Source organism: Rattus rattus, chromosome 7 (genome assembly GCF_011064425.1).
Source record: "Rattus rattus isolate New Zealand chromosome 7, Rrattus_CSIRO_v1, whole genome shotgun sequence".
In the NCBI taxonomy this organism is placed as follows: domain Eukaryota; kingdom Metazoa; phylum Chordata; class Mammalia; order Rodentia; family Muridae; genus Rattus; species Rattus rattus.
Window position 1 is genome coordinate 128,018,613 of NC_046160.1, and position 24,852 is coordinate 128,043,464.

The window sequence follows — 24,852 nt, forward strand, 5'->3', positions numbered from 1 at the left end:
GGCTCTTCTAAGACCTTAGGCCCAGTGCTCAGGGGCATAGAGTGATGGTGCAGCGTCAGACGGAGAGCACGGAGTTGTTAGGAAATGGCTGCCCTGGGTTGGCCGCCTCTGGGCCTCAGAAGCACCTGGGTCTTCCGTAAGCTGCTTTTCCTCCAGCTCCCACTCACCCAAATGTAAGCTGATAGGTGGGAGAACTGGGGCCTACGCTGGCCAGATCTTGCCAGGCGCTTTGTGAGAGGCTGTTCTGGGGCTCTGTGTTATCCTTGACCTTACCTAGTAAATGCCAGGAGCACTGCTGAATGTCCCCAGAGGACAGGTCACCCCTGCTGAGCCCTGCACTGAAAAGACGCTCTACAGAGTGTGCAGATTGCCTCCAGAGTGCGGCTGGCGCTCTCTCCCTGGGTATGCTTCCATGTTGAGCAGCAGGGCTCAGACAAAAGGGAAGGGCCCTTTACACGCCTCGAAGGCGGCGAGAACCCAAACAGATTGTATGTAGGTGGTTACAGCTCTCTTACCCATAGCTTTCATATTAGAAATTAAAACTGAAAATTTTTAAGTATTCATCAGTTCGGCTAATAATAGCAGTAATACTCATTACATGTTAACAAAAATAGCATTTGTGTGAAAATAAATTTTTAAAAAATTCCCTGAAAAGAGGGGCATTGCTAAGTGGGGCTGGAGAGATGGTTCAGCGGTTAAGAGCACTGACTGCTCTTCCAGAGGTCCTGAGTTCAAGTCCCAGCAACCACATGGTGGCTCACAACCATCTGTAATGGGATCCAGTTTCCTCTTCTGGTGTGTCTGAAGACAGCTACAGTGAACTCACATACATTACACAGATAGGTAGGTAGGTAGGCAGATAGGTAGATGGATAGACAGACAGAGACAGAATTGCTTTAGGTTTTTCCAGATTTCTTTAGCTGCTTGGTTCTACAGTCGGCCCATCTTGATAGTACAGGTATAACTCAAATCTTCACACTGTGAGACTTAAAGGAACTCGTTAAGCCCCTTCTAAGTCACTGTGAAAACAGTTTGGCTTCCTGGATCCCTCGTAGCAGCTCCAGGCATGCTTTAAGGGCAGCTATCTGAGAATACCCTTCTGAGGACCGCCGCCAGTCCTCAGAACCCAAGTTCAGTCCCTGGGACCCACGTGGTAGAAAAGAATCAACTCCTAAAAGTTGGACTCTGGCACACATGCATACAAGAATATAAGACAATTCTAAGGAAGAATACCATTCCTGTCTTTCAAAAAAAGTGACGGAGGCCTTCAAGTTTTCTTCGCGCCAACTCAAGTTAATCTGTTGAAATTTAACAACAGGTTTGATTACTTAACGATTTATGTTTGTTTATGTGCATGAGTATTTGTGTGTACTGTGTGTGCCTGGTGCCCACAGAGGCCAGAAGAGGGTGGCCAGAGCTGGAATTCCAGGTGGTCATGAGCTGCCGTGTGAGCACTGGGAATAAGACCCAGGTGCTCTTAACTCGGAGCCGTCTGTCCTGCTCAGGGGAAGCTTTTCCTTCCTTAAACTGTATTCCTCTTGTTTTCTTTTTTTAGTAATAATTTGTTCTCCCTTGTCTGTGACACACTGCTTTGAGTCCTGTGACTTTCTCGCCTTACTAGGTGAGTCCTTTGAGGCCAGCTAGTTAACAAGATCCATGATCCGTCTTTGTGCTCTCCGTGTGTGTTAGGCCCTGCTATCTATGGAGAAATACTTGCTCGATGGATTTAAAAAGTGCTTACAAGGTTGGGAATTTTGCCCAGTTGTGGAGTGTGTACCTAGGGAGTGCAGAGGCCCCGAGGCCAGTCCTCCGCACTTAATAAATAGTGCCGGAAGAAGGAGAGGGCTTCAGGTCAGAGTGCTTACCCTTCTGCTAGTGTAAGTTATGAATAACCTTTGATTATTATTTGTTTTATTGTTTGGGATCCCGAAAGGAATTTCAACGCAGAGCTTTCATTCAATATTATTGATTTTTAAGTAAATGATGTCATACTAGCTCAGATGATGTGGCGGTTAGGACTTTCCTTTTTTGTTTATGTCTGAGACAGAGTCTTACCTTGTAGCCCAGGCTACCCTCTTACATGGGCTACTCAAATGTCGAGATGATGAGGCACGTGCCACACATAGGACTTCCTCTGCTGTTTCATGAACATTCTAAGTAATAGAAGTTTTTTAGTTGAAAAAAAAGTAATTATAGATTTTACTAAAAAAGGTCAATAGTAAATGTATCTATCAAGTCTGTTTTTATTTAAAGCATTTCAGAGTGGAATTTTTCCACCGAAATGTGGTTTTTGTTCCTAATTACATTCATTTGGGGACTGCTTCTTGGGAGAATATATTTTTACTGTATTTTGCAAGGTAGTCATAGGTGATAAACAGAGATGATAGGTACGCGGATGGACGGACAGACAGACAGACAAACAAATGGATGGGTTCTGGCCTGGCCATCTTTGGCCCTGTGTGAGTGAGCATGGTGCTGAGGATTGTGGGGATAAAAAGACTAATGCAGTCCTGACCTGTTTAGAACGTAAGCACTGGCTCTGAGGTGTGACGTGTGTTCCTGCTGCCTGTGGACAGTCTGCGAGCTTGGGAGTTTCTTGCCAATTCCCCTTAGTTGGTGTTGAATGGAGGGGCCTAGGTAGGGCCCATCTCTTAGCAAGAGCCAGCTACTGCTTTGGGTAAGGACTCCTAAGCAGACAGGGCCAGGTCTGTGAGACAGGTAGGGGAAGAGATGGGAGAAGTAGCCTAAACATGGAGGCACAGGTAGCCACAGAGGAAGCACAGGCTTGTGGTCAACCACAGGACAGAGCAGAAGTTTCCCCGCCCTTGTAAAGGAGCTAACTGCTCAGCCACTGGTGTGGGTCACAGGATGTCTTCTTGAGCACAAGACACCTCCCCTGAAAGTTTCAGTGATGAGAAGAGCCTAGTGTTTCCCAGAAGGCAAGGGCACCCTGGGCCAGGCTGAACTATCCTTACTTTCTCGGCTAGGAGCAGTTCTTAGCAGGTTCAAGAGCAGCCTCTCCTGAGAAGTGCTGCTTCCCAGTCCACAGCATTCTGTTTCTCCACCTGGGGGAGTCAGAGAACAAGCCTAGAATTTAAACTCCAGGGAGGAACTAAATGCCTTCCCTGGATGCACAGAACTGTCCTTTATCTTTTTGTTGAGAAACGTGACATTGATAGATGAGTTTCCCACACTGTATGGCCTACAGGCATTGGTGTGGCAACAAATGTTAGTTTTGTCCAGGGAGGAGCTCAGAAGTTGGCCACATCAATCAAGTGATTTCATTTCCATCTAACGTAATAACAATTACACTTAAAGTCAGGTCCTTGGGTTAGCCACATTTCAAGTGCACAGTGGCCCCATGTGGCTGGTAACTACCAGAGTAGAGTATGTATAGTGTCTGAGAGAGTCCCATGAGGGAGAACTGACATACAACCAGACAGTATTTTACACAACCACTTCCAACATGAGTGAACATAGTGAGTATTGTAATTTAGCTTCATTCGTTCTCTTTAATAATACAAATCATCAAGTTTCAGATGAAAAATTTAAACAGAAAGAGGAGACAAATGGGCAAGAGAAGAGAAAACACAAGAGAGAGCACTTTGGTGAGGTGGGAAGGGGCCGCGTTCACCTCTTGGTCCCTGACAGTTCTACACATGAGGAAGACTCCATTTTTTTTTAGGGGAGAGACCTTGAGAGAGCCAAGAGAAGGCACATGGCGTCACAGTCATTCTTACAGATGGTATCATCCATGTCTACATCTGTCCAGCTCAGGGAAACTTTTTTTTTTTTTGAGCTGGGGACCGAACCAGGGCCTTGTGCTTCCTAGGCAAGCGCTCTACCACTGAGCTAAATCCCCAACCCCCATTATGTCTACATTTTACTGGTCAAAAGCATCCTCGTTTATAATATGAAGGCTGGGGTGTTAGTACAGAGTGCTTGCGTACCTGCTGTGCATTAGATCCTGGGTTTAACCGTCAGCACTGGAAAAAGTTTCTCTTTTTATTAAAACAGTACGGAAACGCATCCTTCTCGCTACACACTCAGTTTGCTTTAGGTGGTCAGGTACAGTCTTGCCAAGGATTTGACATTGAGATGGGACCCTCATCCGGGGGTGGGGGGGTGGTGATAGGTAGCTGTTGGGGCATTTGGAGCAGGAGAGTGAGGGCAGATGACTGGTGGGTGGGTTTGCAGAGGAGGAGAAGGTGGCCATGCATAGCACGGGGTGTGACAGATTCCAGATCCCCACCTCTGCGGGTCCCCGGAGCCAGGTCTCATCCCCTCCTCTTAGCTTCCTGGTTGAAGATGCGTCTGTGGAGAACCATGACACATGACCCAGAGACACCTATGACACATGACCCTTAGTGTACTGGAGGTCACAGCTCTGTAATTCCTTTCCTACCACTGGGAACCTGGCTGGCAGGTTTGCTCAAATCTGTGGTCAACACTGATCAGAAAACCCTCCTTCCTCTCTGTTTCTACCTCTCAGCAGGAAGTGGTGGCCTAGAAAATTAAATTTTCTGCGAAGGACTAGATATAACTGTCCTAGGCTTTATGGGACTAAAATATTTGTATAGTTTGTCACAGCCACCTACTGTGCTATTGTAGGAGAGAGCAGCCTTAGACAATGGTGCATAAACGGGTGCTGCCTTCTAACAAAACTGCCTCTCACAGAGGAGGTGGAGGCAGGGTCGCGTGGCCCTGGGACGGGGCTTGCTGTCCCTGGTCCAGGGTGGGTCCATGCGACTGGCCATTCAGAGACTAAGTTGTGAGTGGTTGGTTATGTCAGCAGCCCTGGACCCCCATCTGAAACCAACCCTGGTCAACTCACGACAAGAAGCGTCCTTGTGTTTGAGTCTGGTCACCATCGTGAAACCCTGGTGATCCCAATGGCTTGGCCCTGCTCTATGGCACAAGAGGCCTCTTACGCACAGTCGTGAATCTTCAGAGCTTCAGAGTTTGAATGAAGGAAAAGTGCTGTTTGTTCCATGTCGTAATCCCTTATATGGTCAGACGCTTAGGAGCGAGGCTTTGTCACCAAGCCAGTTGCTTATTTTGCTGGTTGAATGAATAATTCTAAAGTACAGAGACTAACAAGCAGCCATGTCTCTTTGCCCAGAATTATTTCACTCCACATGGAGGAGGGGGTTATGGAAAGAGAAGTGACAGCTGGACTTTGGATGAGACCTCGCCTGTTAGAAACTGCACACCCTTCCTTGATATCTATATTGTTCCTCTGCAGAAGCCTGTGCCACCATGCCCAGTAGCTGTTGGGAAGAGTGACCATTTGCCCCGTACCCACTGTGGTAATAATACAAGTCAACATGGGCCTGCCTGGGTGAATCATTGCCCCTGCCTCATGGCGACTGATAGTTCTCTTTCCCTCCTCTCAAGAACTACCCCCTCGAAGGATCCAGAATGCAAGTGCTTGGGCCCTGAAAAGGTCAGAAAGATAGCCGCTCTGGGCCTCAGGGTATCTTAGATCATCCTGAAGCTGCCCAAGGTTCTCCAGAGATGCAGGTAGTGGGGCCACAGTTTGCACTCAGAACTCTCGGGAAAGCCTTGATTTGAATTTGATAGGCAGCGCTGTGTTAGAGACTAGTATGTCAAATGCAAGGAGGCCAAGGGAACTCCTTGGGGTCTCTCGTGTGGCTGAGCGATTGGACCAAGGCACACCTGCCATGGTCTCCAATCCAGGGCAGTGACCAAAGGGAAGAACCGAGTCTGAGAACTTCCCCAAGCCAGGCAGCAAACAGTGTATACTTCTAGACGACGGTCAACTCTAAGACTTGTCTCACTTTTAGCTCATGAGTGAGCTCCTGACCTGCAGAAGCCCCTGCTGCTTCTCACTGTCTAGTCTGTGTCAGCGATAGGCTGTGCTGGGGCTCCCCAAACCATGGATGTTTGTAGCAGCAGACCCAGAAGGGGCAAGGATGCCAGAGGGCAGAGAAGCTTCGTTCACTGCCACCTCCTTCCAGAATGTTCCTCCCAGCTGGAGCTCCAGGAAGCCACAGCCACCTGTTTGTTACCCTCCCCAAAGCCTGGCCGCCACTAGCCTGCACTTGGTGGGTCCACCCTGGCTTCACACCCATGCCGTCCTCTTCCGCCTGAATCCACTCCATCCTACAGCTGTAACACAAGTGACTGTATCAGCCGAGGGCGCCCAGCTGGCTTCCACCTTCTGGCTGTTGTAGGCAGAGCTGTGCCTGGTTGAGTCCTTGTGGATATCTTCCAGGGGTGAGATTGCTGGATCACATGGCGGTGGTGCAGTTCACTTACCGAGGAGTTCCAGCTCCACCCCACCCCCAACACACACACACACACACACACATGTGCACGTGCTCTCTCTCCCTCTCCCTCTCCCTCCCTTTTCTGCCCCCCCTGCTGCCTGTGCTGACGCTGGTAGCTGGTGAGGTGGAGAACCTTTCTGTGTGCCTGTTGCCATTCGAGGGTAGCCTTCCTCTTGTTGAGTTACCAGGACAAGTTTTTGGCTACTAGTAGACTGTCATCAGATATGTAATTAACAAATATTTTGTCTTTATCATTGCCTTTTACTTTTTCATAATGCTTTTTATGTACAAAAACGTTTTTAACGAAATCCAATTTATCTGGTTTTGTTGAGGTTTTCATCATAGTTAGCATCTCGCTGTCGAATCCAAGGCAATGAAATGTCTCTCTGCGCTTCTAAGAGTTTTATGGTTTTTCTTGTTGTACTTTGGTCTCTGATCCATTTTGAATTAGTTTTTACTGTGCTCAGGGCTAAGGACTCACCCTCGTACTTTCCCATGTGTCTCCTTAACCCTGTCCATCGTCTGCCTGTATTTGTCTGCGGGGTAGTCTCGCTCATTAGTTTTGTCTGACTTACCAGGATGTCGGTCAGATCACACTATTTGATTAAAATTGTGTCTTAAAAGATGTTAACAGATGTGCAAAAATAGCTTGGGTCGGGGAAGCAAACTGCTTGGCATTGCTGGAACACAGTGACCGTGTGTGCAGGCATGTGCGGTGTGTGCATACAAGTAGTTTCATGGAGGTGGGCATGGGAGTTGTGCAGCGAGAGTTTGTGGTAGAGTGGGGGAAGGCACTCAGAAGTTCAGCATCTCTGCAGATAGCTGATGGCGAAGGGACGCACCTAAGCGTGCGAAGGGCGTGGCATCCTGGCCGTGGGAGTGAGGAGGGGGAGGAGATGACCGGCAGCAGTCCTGAGCCAGTATCCAAGGTCTGGTGTTTGAAAAGCTTTGGTTAGGGGTGGAAGTGGGAATGGGAGACAAGGCATTTCACATACAGGGAGCAGGCACTGACGTAGCACCCCGTTCAGGGGACAGTTGAGAGTCTAAGAGTGGCCTAGTGTGCCTGCTGTAAGGGAAGGGACGTTTGGTCGCAGGATGCAGAGGGGAAAGAGGAGTCTTACACTCCAGTCTCGTCTTGAGGTACTGGGATTAAAGCAGACAGACATCTGAATCTTCTGTTAGGAGTTACTTTCTTACGCATAGGATGAAGGGGAAGTTTTGATGTCTGCGTCCTGTTGCCTGACTTCAACATCACCAGAGTACTGCCAGTCTTTTCATGTGGCGCCCCCTCCTTCCCCTTCTCAGATCGCTCTGACGCCAGTCAGCGCCAAGTGTGTGTTTTGGACTAAGAGCCCTTTGTACTAACACGCGTTTGCACACGTAAACAGAACGTGTTAACAGGGCTCAGACCCTCGCTCACGGTATGTGCACACAGTGACTGCAGAGACAGCATCCTGCTTCCTCTCCTCCTCTGGTGAGCAGTCTCCTCCACTCAGGGCCACACACGACACAGAGTGTGCAGGCTTCTCTGGTGTCCCCCCAGCTCCCTCCTTGTTGTCATAAATGGTGGTATTTTATTTATTTACGGCTGAATAATATTCCAGGGTGCGTCTGTTGCTGAGCACCCAGGCAGATCCTGGGTTGTCGATGGCGCTGCAGGAAACCTGAGCGTGCGGGCACCTGGGCTGTGCTGGTCTGACTTCCTTTGGATACAGAACCAGAAGTGAGATAGCTGAATCATATGGTAGAGCTATTTTTAGTGTAGTGAGGAACCACAATTCTGTTCTACATAATAGTGCTAACTTTCATCTCAACCAGCAGCGTGCAGATTTCTTTTCTCCACATCCTCACTAGCTTTGATGTATGTCTGCATACATGTGTATACTTTTGTACATTCACATGTATATTTGTACGTGTATATATGCGTGTATGTGTTCACAGTTCTGAGGTGAAGCAGCAGCTTTTAATCAACATTTCTTTGATTATCAATAACGCCAGGTATTTTCACCTATTTGTCGGCCATTTGTGTTTTAAGGTGAGTCTGTTGAGATCACCTGGCCGTTCCTAATCGGATTATCTGCCTTTGATTTCGTATTCCCCATGTATTCTGGATAGTAACCTTCCATCAGCTGACCACCTGGCAGGCATGTCCCTTCTCTCTTCTTATGGGGTATCTCTTCCCTGTGTTGACTGATTCCTCACTGTGTAGAAACTTTATCTGTAATCCTATTTGCCAGTTCCTGCGTGGTTCCTATGGCTGGAGACTCTTAAGCAGACCCAGACTGCCGCCGTACGCCCTGAAAGTCAGCAGGAGACAGCCACCCCGGTTGCCAGTTTCAGTGCAGGGGATGCTAAGCCCCTGGCTGCTCTTGGTTGTTACTGCATCCCCCTTTCTCCTCCCGTGAGCTCCTTTCTTGTTTCTCCCTTACAATTTAGCTGTTAGTTAAATCAAATTAGTCACATGTTTTTTGAAAGATGTGATTCTGAACCGAAGGTGATTTTACCCTGCTACCCCACTCGGGGGACATTCAGTAATGCTGGTGACATTCTTGTCTCAATCCAAGATAGGATTGCTTGTTTGAAGCCAGGATGCTGTAAAGTTCCTACAGTGTACAGCATAGCCCCAACCACAAAGCTTTCCTGCCTGCCGCTCGTGCTGCTGGGGCAACCCTCTGCGGCCACACCCTCTGCGGCCACACCCGACTCCTGCAGTCTGCTCTGCTGATTGCTGCCCTGTTGCTTGTTAACTGATTCCCTTTCTAGTTTGTCTCTTAAGGGCATTGTGGTTAGACTGGAAATTTGATCGACTTCAGGCTGGCCCTTTTGGGGAGGCAAAAAGCACTTCTTCAACTATATGTCAAGTGCTAATTGCTTGTCTCTGGCGCTTGGGTGACAGCAGCTTGTACAGTCTTCCACACAGCTGTAGAGAGGGGTAGTTTTGGAAGATGCTGGAAGGCAGAGTTGCTCAGTGTAGACTTCAAGGATGGAGGATCTAGGCAGGTTGATATCACCCAGAAGTGGGGCATCTGGCTGGGTGCGGCTGAAGCTTGGCTCCACTGGTGCTGCCGGATGGACGTTCCCCACATCTGAACCTTTCACTTATGGGCCCCAGCGGGAAGGGCCCCAGCTGTGTTATTCTCAGTGCCCACACAGGAACTGTTAGAGAACTTGAAGGAGAGGAATGGGCTATCTGGCTGGAGGCTGCAGGGAAATTCTGTGTGGGCAGCACTTGTTCCAGGAATGACTGTGAGCGAGGTGGCTTGGCCGTTAAGGAGTAATACTTGTCTAGAGTCACTCATTTCTCAGGGTTCCTTGCTTTTGCCTTTCGTGTGGTGACCTTTTGGCCTCCCCCATCTCCTTAGACCTTGATTCTTGCTGCTTCTCCATTTCCAAGTGGCTCTTGGCAGACCTCATACTGTTTACCCACATGGTTGGCATCCACGCCTTAGCCCATCCTCTCCCTCTTCCTCAGCACCAGGTCTAGGTTCCGCTCAGCTATTCTCTCGGCTGTGGCTTCCTCCCTGTGGGCCCTGTCCCACCAGCACCAGGCACAGTCAGCCTTTCCATCCTGGACGCAGCTGCCCTTTCCCTTCCTCTCCGTCCAGTCAGATGATGACTGCTGCAGCTGCTCACGGTCCCCGCTCCATCTGAGCTCTGCTCACTTCTCCCATTCTGCTCAAGAAGACCAGCCTCACCCAGCCACGACTGCTGTCCTGCAGCCGAGGGCATTGCAGCTGTCCATCTGTCCTGGAAGACACCTTCTATGAGGCCACACTCCCCTCGCCACTGTGCTCAGCCCCCTTGTTGGAGCCGCTGCTGCCTCCTTGCCTGTTTGTCTTCATCAGCCAGGTGGTCGTTCCCGTGGCGTGGGCAACTCACTTAGGCACTGTTGACTTCCAGTGTCCCAGGAGCAGTCCCAGTGCGCTTCCTGGGGGTCTAGTCTGGTGTCAGGACACAGGAAGGTAACAGATTTTGTTTCATGGGCAGGATAGGATGGATAGGCAATAGACAGGATAGGAGCAAGAAAATAAGAAAGAATTAGCTGCCGCGTCTCTCTTGAAATTATTTACTTATGTATATGAGTATTTTATTTGCGTGTATGCCTGCGGGACAGAAGAGGCCATCACACCCCAGTGCAGATGGTGTGAGCCACCATGTAGTTGCTGGGAATTGAACTCAGGACCTCTGGAAGAGCACTCTGTGCTCTCAACCACTGAGCTACCTCTCCAGCACCCCCGAGTCTTATTCTTTTTTTTTTTTTTTTTTTTTTTTTTTTGGTTCTTTTTTTTGGAGCTGGGGACCAACCCAGGGCCTTGCGCTTCCTAGGCAAGCGCTCTACCACTGAGCTAAATCCCCAACCCCCAAGTCTTATTCTTATGAAAAGAAATTAGAATACATTCTAGAAGAAGCCAGGAGGGAACTTTGGCCTCTTCTTCCCTAGTGTAATGGGATTGCCGCATAGGCCCTCAGATAGTGCAGTGACATTGAACTTCCTGCTTTACCTTACAGGCCAATTGCCACTCTTCACCTGTCTCCTTCAGCCAGAAGGGAGGCTTTCTCTGTCCCTTGGTCCCTTCTCCACCCCCAACCCCACACACCTGCCTCATTCTCCAGTCCTAGTGGTTTTGCCAACAGTCTGACACTGTTTTCCACACTTAGCTGCTGCTTCCCGCCCAAGCTAGTCTCTGAATTTCTTCTTTGTAGTTGAAGCTAGAGCCTTCTCAGGGCTGGAGCCCACAGAGCCAGAGTGTCTTTTAGAAAGAGAGAGAGGCCTGCCCCATCACTGCTACACCACATGACTTCAGGCTTCACCTCATTTGGAGCTCTCGTCCATGTAAGGTCCGTTTCTCATCCAGGCTGGGAGCTCACACTGCCTTGGCAGGTCCCTGTGCCTTTCTAGTCTCGTGTCTACCTGTCCCTCTCCGGGTGAATGACCCGCAGCCATGCCAAGGCCACGGCAGGGGGTGCAGAATGGAGGTGAGCACCTTTCTTCAGAAAAGCTCTTCCTGGTTGGCCACTCCTGAGATCCTCACAAAACCGACAAGAGTGCTGTGTAGGCCCTGCCCTCCAGGGAGAAAGATGGGCCCTTAGCATTGACAGACTGTAAAATTGTAGCATTCTGGGCCAAGAGTGCTCAGGCATATCATGCTGTGACATGGGAAGGCAGGCCGTGGAGGTGCCGTGTCAGGTGAGGACCTAGAGGAGCTGCAGGAGGAGACATGGTGGTGGGCCAGGCCTGGAAGCAGAACGTAACCACCATGAAACTAGAAGAAGCTGTGTTACTGAGTAAACACGGAGCAGTGGCCAGATTTTCTCTCTGGAAGTTTTCTGTCTCCTGGTGGGTAAAGGCTCTGGAAAGGCAGGCAAGCTCAGCAGTGTTCAACGGAGGGGAGCTGATGGCTTGGTGTCAACAGAGGTTCCTAGACATGGAAACCTTACCTGGGCTTGTTTCCCAGCAGGGAGGCCAGCCAGCCTCTGGGTGTGATTGAATTCTGTGTTGTGGGCTAACCAGAGCATCTCAGTCTTATCTTGGTTCCATAAGATGCAGTTTGTTTCCTCGCTGGGCATGAAGCAGCCTCGAAGCTGCTTCCGGTTGTCTTCCTACTGTGGTTCTTCAAGGTCCTCGTCTGTGAGGTCCTGGATTGGACAGTGTAGACTGTGGGAGGTGGAGGTCGGAGCAGTCTGCAGTGCGCGCATGGGAACCAGGAACACTCTGTGGGACTGTCCTTGAGTCCGTGCAGTAAATCCCAGGGCTTTTAAGTTTTATCATTTTAAATTGTGTGTGTGGATGTGTGTGTGTACATGTGTGTACATGTGCTGTGCGTGCAGGAGTGTAGGTGCTCTTGGAGGCCAAAGGCATCGGATCCCCTGGAGCTGGAATTCCAGGCTATGTGACCTGCCCAGTGTGGGTACTGGGAACCGAACCCATGTCCTTTGTACAAGTAGCAAGTGCTTTTATGGCGCCACCTCTCCAGCTTTTGAAGGAGCAGCCCAGGGAAGCCAACACGTAAGTTTTGACTTGAGGGAAGGGCTCCATGAAGGGGGGAGTTGTAGGTGGAGCCTCCTTTTTAAACCTCTTACTCTGTTCATGTATTTCTGTGTACACACACGTACATGGAGGTTACAGTGCACACGTGGCGTTCAGAGGGCAATTTGTGGAAGTCCTCTCCTTCCACCATTTGGGTCCCAGGGATTACCTAGGTGGTCAAGCTTGGTGGCGAGCATCTTTACCCACTGATCACCCTCACCAGCCCACGGGCGAGCCTTTTATTTCTTTTTATTTTTTATTTTAGTTTGTGCCAGATGTAAGAGTGAGAGATTCTTTATGAGTTGTCTGTCACAGTAATAAACTCCAAGCATAGCTGCTTACAAAGGGAAATGTCATTTAGCTCACAGCTCTGGGGGTGACTCAGTTCTGGCGAGGACAGAACGGCAGGTGGCAATGGCGGGACTGTGTGTGACTTACCACCTTTCAGCCCAGGACAGAAAAACTTCCTGCTAGGCCCCAGCCCTTAAAGGTTCACACACTTCCGTCCCAGCACCCTAGAGATCAAGATCAAGCCATACCAGACATGGAGATCAGAGAGAAAGTCCAGAGCCACAGACTGTGTGGGAAGGGCACCGACCCCCACTCTCAGGTCAGAACTCTGCTGCTCTGGGCAGTCACATTTGGGACAGCCTGTCCAAGTGTTCCTAAGCAGCATGGTAAAAACAAAGCAGGCCTTCACTGCTTAGCAAACGCGTTCCAAGGATGGCAGCAGAGAAGTATGGGGTTCGTGTTGGAGTGGCTGGTCTCCATGGCCCTGCGTCATGATGGGGGGCGGGGTAAGGGGTCTGTAGCTTCAGGTTGGAGCTTGTTGACCTTTCAGTGCATGTGTCGGGGTAAGGATGTGCACATGTGTGTACAGATGTGCTTGTCTGTGCATGTGGGTGCATGGAGGCCAGAGGTGGATGGGGTGTGTCTTCCTCCTCCTCTGTCACCTTTTACCCATTTCAGCCCCACTGACAGCCATTTGAAAGGACATCTGTACAGACTCAGGTTCCACTGTTTGGGGCGGGTAGGGTGCAGCGAACAGGGTGTCTCTGTGTTGCCTTCACTGGTATAGATGGTGGCTGTCCTTTCTGGACATTGGTAGCAGGAAGCCACAGTGTCCTGGGTCAGCTGGTCATACACAGAAACCCCTCCGAGTGGGGGCCCAGAGCCCACGAGCTCCACAGGGCCCCTGTGGTGAGATATCCATTGGACCTCTGTGGGTGACAAGGGCCTACAGGGGTTTTGCTGTGTCTTCCTTCAGTCTCCTCTCCTCACAGGGATAGCTCACTGGCCATGTTGTAGCTGGCCACAAGGAAGTTGTCTAGCCCTGGTGACTATCATATCATCAGAAGGTGTACACAAAGAGAAGCCAGGAGAACAGTTTTAGGCTCAGGGAAGGACCCTGCAGACAGAGTAATAACCGTGTGAGAACCGGCTGTTACAGGAGGTGTTCTCTCTCGCCTCTGTGCAGTGGTTGTAGGAGTGCATGCTCTCAGATATTACAGCTCTAGAGGGCAGAGATCGGAATCCCAGGGAAGGCCCAGGTCTTAGTTCACAGCCCCTCCTGTCTTCAAGCCACAATGTGTGTAGTCACATTGAACCTCCTGTCTCCCTGACTCTGGACTTGAGGTTCCATTATCTCTTTGCCTTCCGTATCACACCACCCTCCCTCATGAGGAGTGCTGTGCTGACACCGTCCATCTCCATAGTGAGGGTCTTCCCTCTGCAGACCTTGACTTAATTCATATCTACAAAAGATGACATGTTCACGTGTCCCAGGAATTAGGGTGTGACCATTTTTGTGGCAGTCATTACCTAGCCTGCCACATCATGGTAACATTTTAGAAGAAACCGGGCAGATGGCTTACATTTGCAATCAGCATTCAAGAGGCTGAGGCAGAAGGATCACCACTAGTTGGAGATTAGCCTCTGTTATGCAGTGCATTCAAGGCCAGCCTGGGCTACCAAGTAAGACTGTCCCCAAACAAAAGAACTCAAAGGTCTTCAGGGGACATAAGTAGTCAGGTGCCTGATTCTTGTAGTCCAGGGTTGCTGAGGATGGGACTTAAGGCTCAACCTCTAGCAGCTCCAGTTAAGGGGTAAGAAGAACACTGCCCCAGAGCAGTACGCGCGTGCGCGCGCGTGTGTGTGTGTATACGTGTGCCCGAGTGCACCCCCCACCCCACTGTGCACACGTGCGTGTGTGTATATTTTCTACATTTCAGTTATGTTGTATTAGCAGTCATTTTAAATAATCCATTTCCCACATTCATTTCTTTTTCTTTTGAGAACAGATAGCCAGCCGGAAAAACAGCCTCTCATCTGTCCAGTCTTCGACATCTAAAATAAAAGTACCAGTCCCTCAGCCCGTCCCTGTGAAGAAAGACAAACGGCAGAATTCTTCACGATTTAATGCCAGCAATAACAGAGAACTGCAAAAGCTCCCATCTTTAAAAGGTAATTTTCGCTTGTGGCTGAGGGAGAGAGGCTGTCTCCAGTCCTGCCTGCTCCTTACTTTAATGATCCGGTTTAGTTTTGTTTTCTCTTGATTCAGTTTTTGGTTGGATTGAGTGCCACTTGCTTTACTGCACTGATAGTTTTCATTCCAGAGCTTTGGAGAATAAAAGTCTAATGGGTACATACATTACAAGCACACCACTGTAAGACAGTAAGGAAAACTCAAAACCCTGAAGGCTGTAAGTGAGCAGCTGCGTCTCTTTCCGTGGTTCTCTGGCTTGCCTCACAACTCTGGCCTTTAGAAGGGGTTAGTCCAGGCCATCGCAAGAGTCCAGGCAGGGCTTGCTTCTTTAACCGTGGCCAGCCAGCTCAGTCCCTTTCTTGTGACCAGCCGGGGCCTAGGGCTCTTCACTTGGAACTGCTCCCCTTGGCACAGCCGCCTCTTTCCCCAGAGGACCATTAAACTCTTACGTTTCCTCCAGGAGGCATCGGTGTTGAGGTCATAAGACTTTGACAAGGAGAATGGTTCGAGGACTGTGGTCAGATGTGACCCTCTGATGGTCTTTACATATTCTGAGATCTAAAACCAATACAGAGTGGCTGTCCGAGTCTGTCATACCTGAAGTTTGTAATGATGGATGGTTTTATAATTAATCTTGACTGAGTGTGTAGAGAGCTGGAAGTCGGCCTCCTTTAGAGTGTATTCCCAGTGCCATCCCAGGGCCAGAGCGGAGCAGAACTCCATGCAGATGTGCCTGGGAGGGGCCGGTAAAGGCTCTCTTCCTTCATTTGCTAGTAGGTGGGTGGCCATTCTGTGGATGTAGGGGTATGGCACCAATCAAGTGTGAATCCCTGTCACCGCCCATCAGGATGTAACATCGGGGCGTTGAGTGGAGTGAGTCTTTTTGCACTGCCCCCAGGAGGCCAAATGGGAGAGGTGTGGTGTGGGGTTGAGAAGGCTCATGTGTGGTGCCTGGTGCCTGTCATAAGGACATGGTAGATTGTGTCCTGCCCACTTCACACAGGTCAGAGCCCAGGTGGAGCTCAGCATGGGTGCAGTGATTTCTGTCTTGGGAGCCTTACAGTTTGAAGAAGTCTCTGCCAGAGGCTCCTCAGAGCCACTGCTCTGCCTCTGCCTCTCTCTCCGTGTCTTCTTCCACCTTTCCCCTTCCACCAGCCCTTCCTCTTGCAGCATCCTTCCACCAGACCCAGACACTCAGTGCTCTTTCCTGAAGGCAGTCTGTGGGGTTCTCCTGCCATCATCCTGTGACGAGGATGGATATGCCTGGATTTCAGAAATAATCAGATGAGGTGACCTGTGTGCCCATGAAGTGGGTTCAGCTGGGCCAAGCACTTTGCAATGATCTGTGTCGTCCTCACATAGTGGCCCGTGCAGTGTCACTCTGTAATAGTCTCGTGTGGCTTCTGACTGGCTATTTTCCTCTCCCGTATCTGGGAGTCACACCCCCTTTTTCTGACTGTTTCTGTTCACTACCCCTTCATCCCCACTTTTTTGGTAATTATCTGATTTTTTTAAAAAATACTTTTCTCTTATTTATTAAGTCAGATACTGAATTCTCTTAATTTTAATTTAATACCAATAAAAAGCAATGTACTCTTATAAAGAGAATAACCTTAGATCTACTCTTTTTTTTAAATGTTTTATTAGATATATTTCTTTACTTACATTTCAAACGTTATTCCCCTTCCCGGTTTCCTGTCCATAAGCCCCCATTCCCACCCTTCCCCCTTCCCCTTAGCTCTATTCTTAGGCCTCCAACTTCAAGTTAGATATTTTTCCTCTTTTAGAGTTTCATTGAGACACAATTTAGGGGGTTGGGGATTTGGCTCAGTGGTAGAGCACTTGCCTAGGAAGCGCAAGGCCCTGGGTTCGGTCCCCAGCTCCCGGGGGGAAAAAAAAAAAAAAAAAGAAAAGAAAAGAGACACAATTTATATACCCTGATATCATCTGTCATTAGTGGAAGTTTTAATAATTGTCTAATAAATGTGTACAGGCGTACAACCATTTCACATGCAGGTGTTAAAGTGGTCCCACTGTCTTCCAGGTACTTTCGCCCCATTACTGCCAAGTCCCACTCCCACCCCATGGACAGGGGACTGCAAATCTGCATTCTGTCTGTATTTGATTTTTTTTCACACACACACACACACACACACACACACACCCCAATCCTATTTTATATATACAGGTGTTGTGTGTTGTATCTGAGGAGACCAAAAGGAATCAGTCCCCCAGTACTGGACTTACAGGGCTGGGAGTTACTGTGTGGGAGCTGCGAGTCTGACTCAGGACCTTTGGAAGAGGACCCTGATCCGTCTCTCCGGCCTCGTGTGGATTTTGTTTAGGGGATCCTTTTATTTGCTAGTTTCTAAAGCAATAAGAAGCCTGAGCCGCTCTCAAGGATTAAGAGTATTTTGGTTTGTTTGTTTACGTTGTTTTCTCTTTAATTGGCACATAATAATTACAGCATTTATTGAGGACAGTGTGATGTATACAATGTGGACGTATGTATACGATATGTAGCAACCCAGGCAAGGCACTTAGTCTTCCGTGTCCCTAAACATCGTTTTGTCTTTGTAGGTATTTTGAAATCTGTAACAATTGTGAACTGGCCATCCTGAGGCTACAGGACGTTGGGACTTAGCTCTTCTCTAACTGTCCTGGCACCCGTTATCCTTCCAGCTTGGCTTCTTCTCGTGACTACTAGTTTTCCCGGAGGTTCTGAGAAGCCAGCTGTGGCCACCACGTTCTTGCCCTCAGAACATGCAGTCTTGGTGTTCTGTGCCGTTCACTTAATGTGGTGTCCTCCAGTTACCCTGTGCTAATAACAAACGAATTTAACATTTTACGGTCACTATTTAATAGAGACTACTAATTGTGTAACACATTGCCCGTGTCCATTCTGTTTCAGTGGATCCCACAGTTGACATCCTGTCTTGCCTCTTGAAACAGTGTCACAGTAAACACGCACGTGTGCATGGCTCCTTTGGGTACATCACAGAATGGCCTTTGCTAGGTCAGATGGCGGCTCTGTTTCAATTTGTTGAGGCAACTCCACAATGGCTGTGCTAATTTCTATTCCCAACCATCTCTCACGTCTTGTGAATGTTTGCTGGTGTTTGTCCTTGAACCACAGGCCAGGGAGGAATGGTTCCTCCATGTGGCTTGACTCATATCCCCTAGATTTGTGTCATTTGCTTTTTTGAAAGAGGTACCTCAGGGTGTTGGGTTGAGCTGCCCATGCGCCTGGCCTCTGTCCCCCGGAGGACCTGCTCTTGCACTGTCCTGCACATTGTCTGTGTGCTCCTTACCTTGCTCTGGCTCCATTTGTATAGCTCTTCCTTGGTTGCTTCTGCTCCCAGGGAGTCATCAGAATCAAGTCCACCCTGCATTTTCGTCTTCTGGTTTCCTGGTTTCAAAACCTAGATTTAAATCTTTGATCCATTTCTATGTTGTAAAAGGCAGGAGTCTAGCGTCATTTCTACATGTGGCTGTCCAGTTTTGCAGGCGCCGTTTAGCAGACCGTCGTCCTCCCTGGCACATGCTTCAGTTGACCGTCATAGTTGATTATCGGTTTCCACTTCAGTCTCCGTCTGAATAAGTTTACACCAGCGCTACAGCTGTGTAGACCGTATCTGCAGTCTGGTTCTTTAAGTCTTCCAGTTTTGTTCCTTTTGCCCACAGTTGCTGGGGTGGGTGTGAGGGGACATTTCCTTGGTAGAGTGCTCCTCCAGAATACAGAAGGTCCGCCATTGATCTCAGCGCTGCAAGGATATTCTGTGACTCCATACAGATTCTAGTTCTGTGAAGAATGGCGTTTAGTATTTTGATAGGAATTATATTGAATTGGTCGGGTTACCTTAGGTAGTGAAGTCGTTCATATAATAGAATATTCCTTCAGTCAACCCACGGACACCGGCTCATGTTCTTCCGTCTTCCATCTGTTCCGTCAGTGGTTCGTAATCACGTTCCTCCTTCAGTGTATTCCTGAGCACGTTACTGTTTATATCCATTAGGGGTGGGACGTTTTCTTTGTTTTTCTGCCAATTTGTTGTCAATACATACTAACGATCCTGGAATTTTTGTTTGATTGGTTGCTTTTGTTTTTGAGCTGGTCTCAGTGTATTCCCCAGGTTTGAACTTGTGAGCCCAAGCGATGCGTCCAGGCAGCTGAGTCTGCAGCACAGACCACGGTGCCCAGCTTCCTTTGGCTGTCCCTTTTTCTTTTCACTGTACCACTGGTTGCCGGAGGACCTCAGGCATCATAGGAAAATGCTCAAGCACTGGGCTGCATCACCAGCCGTCTTTTGGCTTTTTTATTTTGCAACATAAACTCACTAATTTGGCCAGACTATCCTTAAACTTACCCTATAGTCCAGACAGGCCCTGGATTTGTTAGCACCCTGCCTTAGCCTCCTGTAGCTGGGCGTGTGGTTTGCAGTGCCAGGCCTAGCTTACACTCATTTTTAAAATGTTGATTTTGTGCTTGGCAGCATTACTAAATTCTTACATCATTTTTTTCTTTTATCAGTTTTGGTAGGTATTTATTTATTAGTCGAACCTTAAAACTTTCTTAAATAGGGACTGGGGAGGTGGCTCAATGGTCTGCTCTGGCCGCTCTTCCAGAGAACCCAGGTTCAAGCCCCAGCCCTCACATGGCAGCTTACCCTAGTTGTAGGGGAGGGGATCTGCTTTAGTCCCTGATCCAGTGCTGTGAGGAGACACCATGCCCAAGGCAGCTCTTTTTTTTTTTTTTTTTTTTTTTTTTTTAAAGATTTATTTATCATTATATACAAGTATACTGTAGCTGTCTTCAGACACACCAGAAGAGGGCATCAGATCTCATTACAGATTGTGAGCCACCATGTGGTTGCTGGGATTTGAACTCAGGACCTCTGGAAGAACAGTCAGTGCTTTTTTTTTTTTTTTTTTTTTTTTTTTTTTTTTTTTTGGTTTTTTTTCGGAGCTGGGGACCGAACCCAGGGCCTTGCGCTTCCTAGGCAAGCGCTCTACCACTGAGCTAAATCCCCAACCCCCAGTCAGCACTCTTAACCACTGAGCCATCTCTCTAGCCCACCAAGGCAGCTCTTAGAAAGGCAAACAGTTAACTGGGGCTGGCTTACAGTCGCAGAGTCTTAGTGCAATATCATCCTGGCGGGAACCATGGCTGCACGTAAGCTGACATGGGACTGGACAAGGAGCCAAGATTCTCCATCCAGATCCACAGGCAGGAAGAAAGAAATGAAACTCTGGGCTGGGCCAGGCGTGGGCTTCTGAAACCTTAGAGCCCACTCCCAGTGACAGGTTTCCTCCAACAGGGCCACACCTGCTAATCAAATGCCACCACCCCCTATGAGCCTACAGTGGGGTGGGGTGGGGGTGGGAGGCATTGCCATTCAAACCATAATGTGATCAGGTCCCCTATTCTGTCTTCTACAGGCACCAAGCACACATCTGGTGCAGGCACACAAGCAGACCAAATGCTGAAACACACAAACACAAAAACTACCTTGTTTTAAAGTTCAGGCTATCAGCTGAGCGTGGTGGTGCACACCTTAAGATCCAGCACTCGAGGCAGAGGCAGGTGGATCTCTGAGTTCAAAGCCTGCCTGGTCTACAGGGTGAGTTCCAGGACAGCCAGGGCTGCACAGAGAAACAAGCAAACAGAAGAGCTCTCTGTATGGCAGGGCCATGTAGCTGTGCGGTGTAGCTGCCTTGATTTCTTTCTCCTGTTGAACCGTTCTGTCTAGGACGGGAAGCACGGCTGGTGTAAGAGTGTGCAGCTGGTATCCTTCTCTTGCTCCCCACCTAAGAACTGCCCTCGGCCTTTCCCATTCAGTATCCACAGCCTCTGCTGTGAAATGTGTCCCTTCTGTGCCTATCCTGCTAGCCTGTTCTTTCCTCCCTCTCCCTCTCTCTCTCTCTATCCCTCTCTCCCTCCCTCTCTCTCTCTCCCTCTCTCTCTCTCTCCCTTCCTTTCTTTTTCTTTCTTTTCTTTTTACTGGAACCTGTATGGGTTTATGATTCGCTGAAGAATGACACCCCGGACTCAAATAGTTTGTAAACACAGAGTGATTTATTCTGCAAAGTCCAGCATGCTGGGTCTCCCATCACCTGAGTAGAGAGACCCCCGAGTGAGCTCGCAGGCTTGATTTGAAGCATGTTAGGGGATTCCGGGGGAGGTGACCTCTGTGTTAATCTGTTGGGTCCGTCTCTTCAGACTTCCATTAACAGGGTGTGAGGGCTGGAAACTTGCTGGGGAGATCTGGAACTGTTGGCTGAGGAAGAAGCTGAGGAAGTCTAGAAACTGCTGCTGACCCTGTCCTAGCCTCAGGCCAGGTGGCAGGTGGGGCAGCTTCTGAGGATTTGCCTGGAAATACCTAGTTCTTGGAAACAGATTTAGGCTTAGTCTCCTTACCTGCCAATCTGAAGCCTGTCATGGAGTCAGCCTAGCCTTCTCAGAACCCACTAACTAAATTATAAAAGTATGTAGGAAGGCTGGAGAGATGGTTCTGTGGTTAAGAGCACTGGCTGCTCTTCCAGAGGTCCTGAGTTCAATTCTCATCAACCACATGGTGGCTCACAACCATCTGTAAGTGATCTGATGCCCTCTTCTGGTGTGTCTGAAAACATATATAAATAAAATAAATAAATCTTTAAAAGAAAAGTATGTAGGACAGGCTGGCCTCAAACTTACAGAGGCCCACCTGCCTCTGCCTCCTGAGGGCTGGGATTGCAGACGTGCTCTGTCACAGAAAGCCTGGACTCTTCCTTTATCTGATGTCAAGATGTCGTACAGCCTTTCTGCCTGTCCTTCCGTTAATGTGATACTTTATTGGTTATATATGTCAGATCATTCTTGCCTCTCTGATGTTAGAGCTCGTAGATTTTGGCATGTTTCCATTTTCTTTCAAGATTTATGAATGCTGTCTGCATGTACACCTGAGTGCCAGAAGAGGGCATCGGATCCCATGACAGATGACTGTGAGTCACCATGTGGTTGCTGGGAACTGAACTCAGGACCTCTGGAAGAGAAGCCAGAGATGTTTGCCTCTGAGCTATGTCTCTGCTTCCTCCGTTTTCACTTTAAGATGTGTTTATTTTTATTTTGTGTGTATGAGGGTTTACCTGAATGTATGTAAGTGTATCCGGTACACTGCGAAGGAGGCCAGAAGTCGTTGGGTCCTCTGGAGCTGTGTTTCACAGTTGTGAGCTGCCTGTGGGTGTTGGAACCAAACCTAGGTCTTCTGCAAGAGCAACACGTGTTCATAACCACTGAGCTCTCACCAGCCCTCCTCCCACACTTCATTTTTATTTTTAATGAGAAGTTTGTTCGTGGCTTATTCTGTTCATTTGTTAGGGTTGATTTGGGCTGTTGAAAGTCCTTCAGTGAAGCTGGGAGAATCCCAGCACTTGGGAGGCAGAGGCAGGCGGATGTCTGTGGGTTCGAGGCCAGCACAGAGTACAGAGTAACTCCAGGATAACCAGGGCTATTACACAGAGAAACCCTGTTCAGAAAAACCAAAAAGAAAGTCCTTCAGTGTCACATTGAGACTGTGTCCTGTCCCTACAGATCCAGGAAGCTGCTGTATATCTCTGTGAATTCTGCTTTAGGATACACAGACATGTCTAATTGTTTGTTATGTGTCCTTCTCAAAGTTATCCACCCCCATTACACAGTGGTGCTTTCAGTCTCCTTTTAGAATTTTTCTTTCCTTGTTTCTATTTTATCCCATGTAAGTATAGCAGCTCCCGCTGCTTTGGGGTTCTTTTTGTGTGGACGTCTTTTTGTGTGGACGCCTTTTTGTATAACATCTGGTTTTGATCCTTGAACTGTCAGTCTATTTGCTTTCCGCTGTGCAAGTGAGTTTCTCGTAGGTGTCATGTGGGCGGGCCTTGTCTTTATCGTACTGCGCTCGGTACCTGTGGAATTACCTATTTTCATCAAGGTCGTTACTGGGTAGGAAGTCTTGTCACTCCTCGGTGGGCTGCTCTGTCCCTTACTCGTCGTGTTTCGGCGTTTCCGTTTTAGTACTGACACTTTAATAACTGGTCCACCTGTGAATTTTATACTTAGGCATTTGTTTAAAGTGGCTCTCTTTATGTTTCCTCAAGCAAGCCTTATGAAGGTGGTCTGGTGGTGATGAATTCACTCACCGCTCTGCTTCTCTGGGAGACTTCAGTTCTTCATTCCGACGAATATCTCTGCGGTGTGGTGCCCCCCCCCCTTGCACAGGGGGAAAAAGGGGACATCTGAGCTCCCTCTGTGGGAAGGGAGAGTGGTGTGTCCTTTCTGGAAAGCAGTGGCAGTTTCTTCTAAGGCTAAGCTAAACTTACCATGCAAATCAGCAATTCTACTCTATGCACACAAAAGAAATTAAAATATATGTTCATGCAAAGGCATACACAAATGGTCACAGAAACATTATTCACGACAGCCGAAAAGCAACTCAGATGTCCTTTAGCGGCCGAATGGGAATAGAAAATAAAATATTATCCTTGTGAAAAAGTAGGGCCCAGCATTCCAAGGAGAAGAGCACCCGGCCAGACGAGCCAAACATCGCCCGAGACCCAGCCCAGCCTCCTCTTCTTTTGAGACGGGTCTCCCTCCATAACCCTAGCCGGCCTGAGCTTGCTTCTCTCAAATTCAGAGAGAGCTAGCTGCCTGCATCTGCCCCCCAAGTGCTGGGATCAGAGCTGTGCCACCAGGCCAGCCATGCCCAGCCACGCCCAGAAGCTCTAGATGCCTTTAACTTGACTTTATTATTGAAATGTAGTTTGTGTGTGTGTTGGATATGAGTCCTTTTATTTTATCATAAAATACACTTGTCGCTGTTATAAAAACTAAATAGAGAATGTACCCCTAATTCTCACTAGCGGGCACAGAATCATCCTGGCTCTTTGCAATAAAAGTTTCGAATACTCGTTCCCTGTTGTCTCACCGACTCCTGGCGTGTCTCCTCTGCAGCCCACCTGTTGACCTTTCGATTTCAGTGATCTTTTGCATTTCTGGATGCTGTAGTTGACTTTTTTATTTAATTTGCCTCGTGGGCTTGGTAGATAGCTTGGTAGGTTGTAGTGCAGGACACACAAGTTTGGGGACCCAAGTTCAGGCCTCCAACGCATGCACGTACCACATATGTGTATGTATACACACGTGCACACATGCACACACCACATATATACACACATATACTATGCATATGTGTACATACATGCAAGCGTGTGATTGCACATGTATATATTGCACAGACACACACATACACATGTGTTTACACCCCTAATACCCACATCCAAAAGAAGTGTCTTACAGCTTTAAAATAGTTTGCTATCTTTTTGCATGTACTGTCGAACTTGTCATTTTTTTTAGATAGAGCAACCACCAGTGTTTTCCAGCCTGGGTCAGAAAGACCAGCACCGGCCGTTGTGACATCGTGCTCATAATGTCTTCTTGCTGCCCGCCTCATTCTTTTTATGATGTGCTAATCACCATCCTCAAATATTTTTAACAAACTGAGGCCTTGGAATGAAAGTCCTCCAGAAGCTTTGTTTGTTTTTCTTGGGCCAGAATCCTTTTGCCAAATACTTGGAGTTCAGGAGTTCCTTAAACCGTGACACTTGACTAACACAGAGCCAGCTGCTCCTCTCGGGCCCCACTCACCCCTGTAGTTGCTCTAAGTAGAGCCTGTTTGGGCTGGGGTCCATCAAAGGTGATGCTGTGTAACTCAGGCGATAACATCCTCATTGTGGAAGCTACGCCATCTGTGGCGGCCTAGCGGAAGCGAGGGTGCGGGTGTTGGCAGACTGATCTCTGTCTGTCACGCAGTCAGTCAGTCACCTTCCCCCATGCAATGCAGAAAGTGCTAGGAATGGTTTGTGAGGTCCACTCTGGCGTCCTGCCTATGAATCCCGCATCAGTCAGCCATACAGGAAGACTTCATAGCCTTGCTAATCCCTTCAGAGTCAGTAGTGGATTGAGCGAACAGACATTCTTTTTCTTACCAACTGGATATATGAAAACTAGGTTAAGCGTTATTCTGACTTTG

The 24,852-nt window shown here is 48.5% G+C and overlaps 1 protein-coding gene across 4 annotated transcripts in view; it reads left to right on the forward strand.

The window, feature by feature from the left end:
- Positions 1-24,852, forward strand: part of Ppp2r5c (protein phosphatase 2 regulatory subunit B'gamma) — a 134,662-nt gene that overhangs the window by 4,314 nt on the left and 105,496 nt on the right. For all 4 annotated transcript variants that reach the window (XM_032908434.1, XM_032908436.1, XM_032908435.1 and 1 more), the window contains exon 3: positions 14,622-14,784. In XM_032908434.1, coding sequence (XP_032764325.1) covers positions 14,622-14,784 — 163 coding nt within the window. The remainder of the gene's footprint in view (positions 1-14,621; positions 14,785-24,852) is intronic.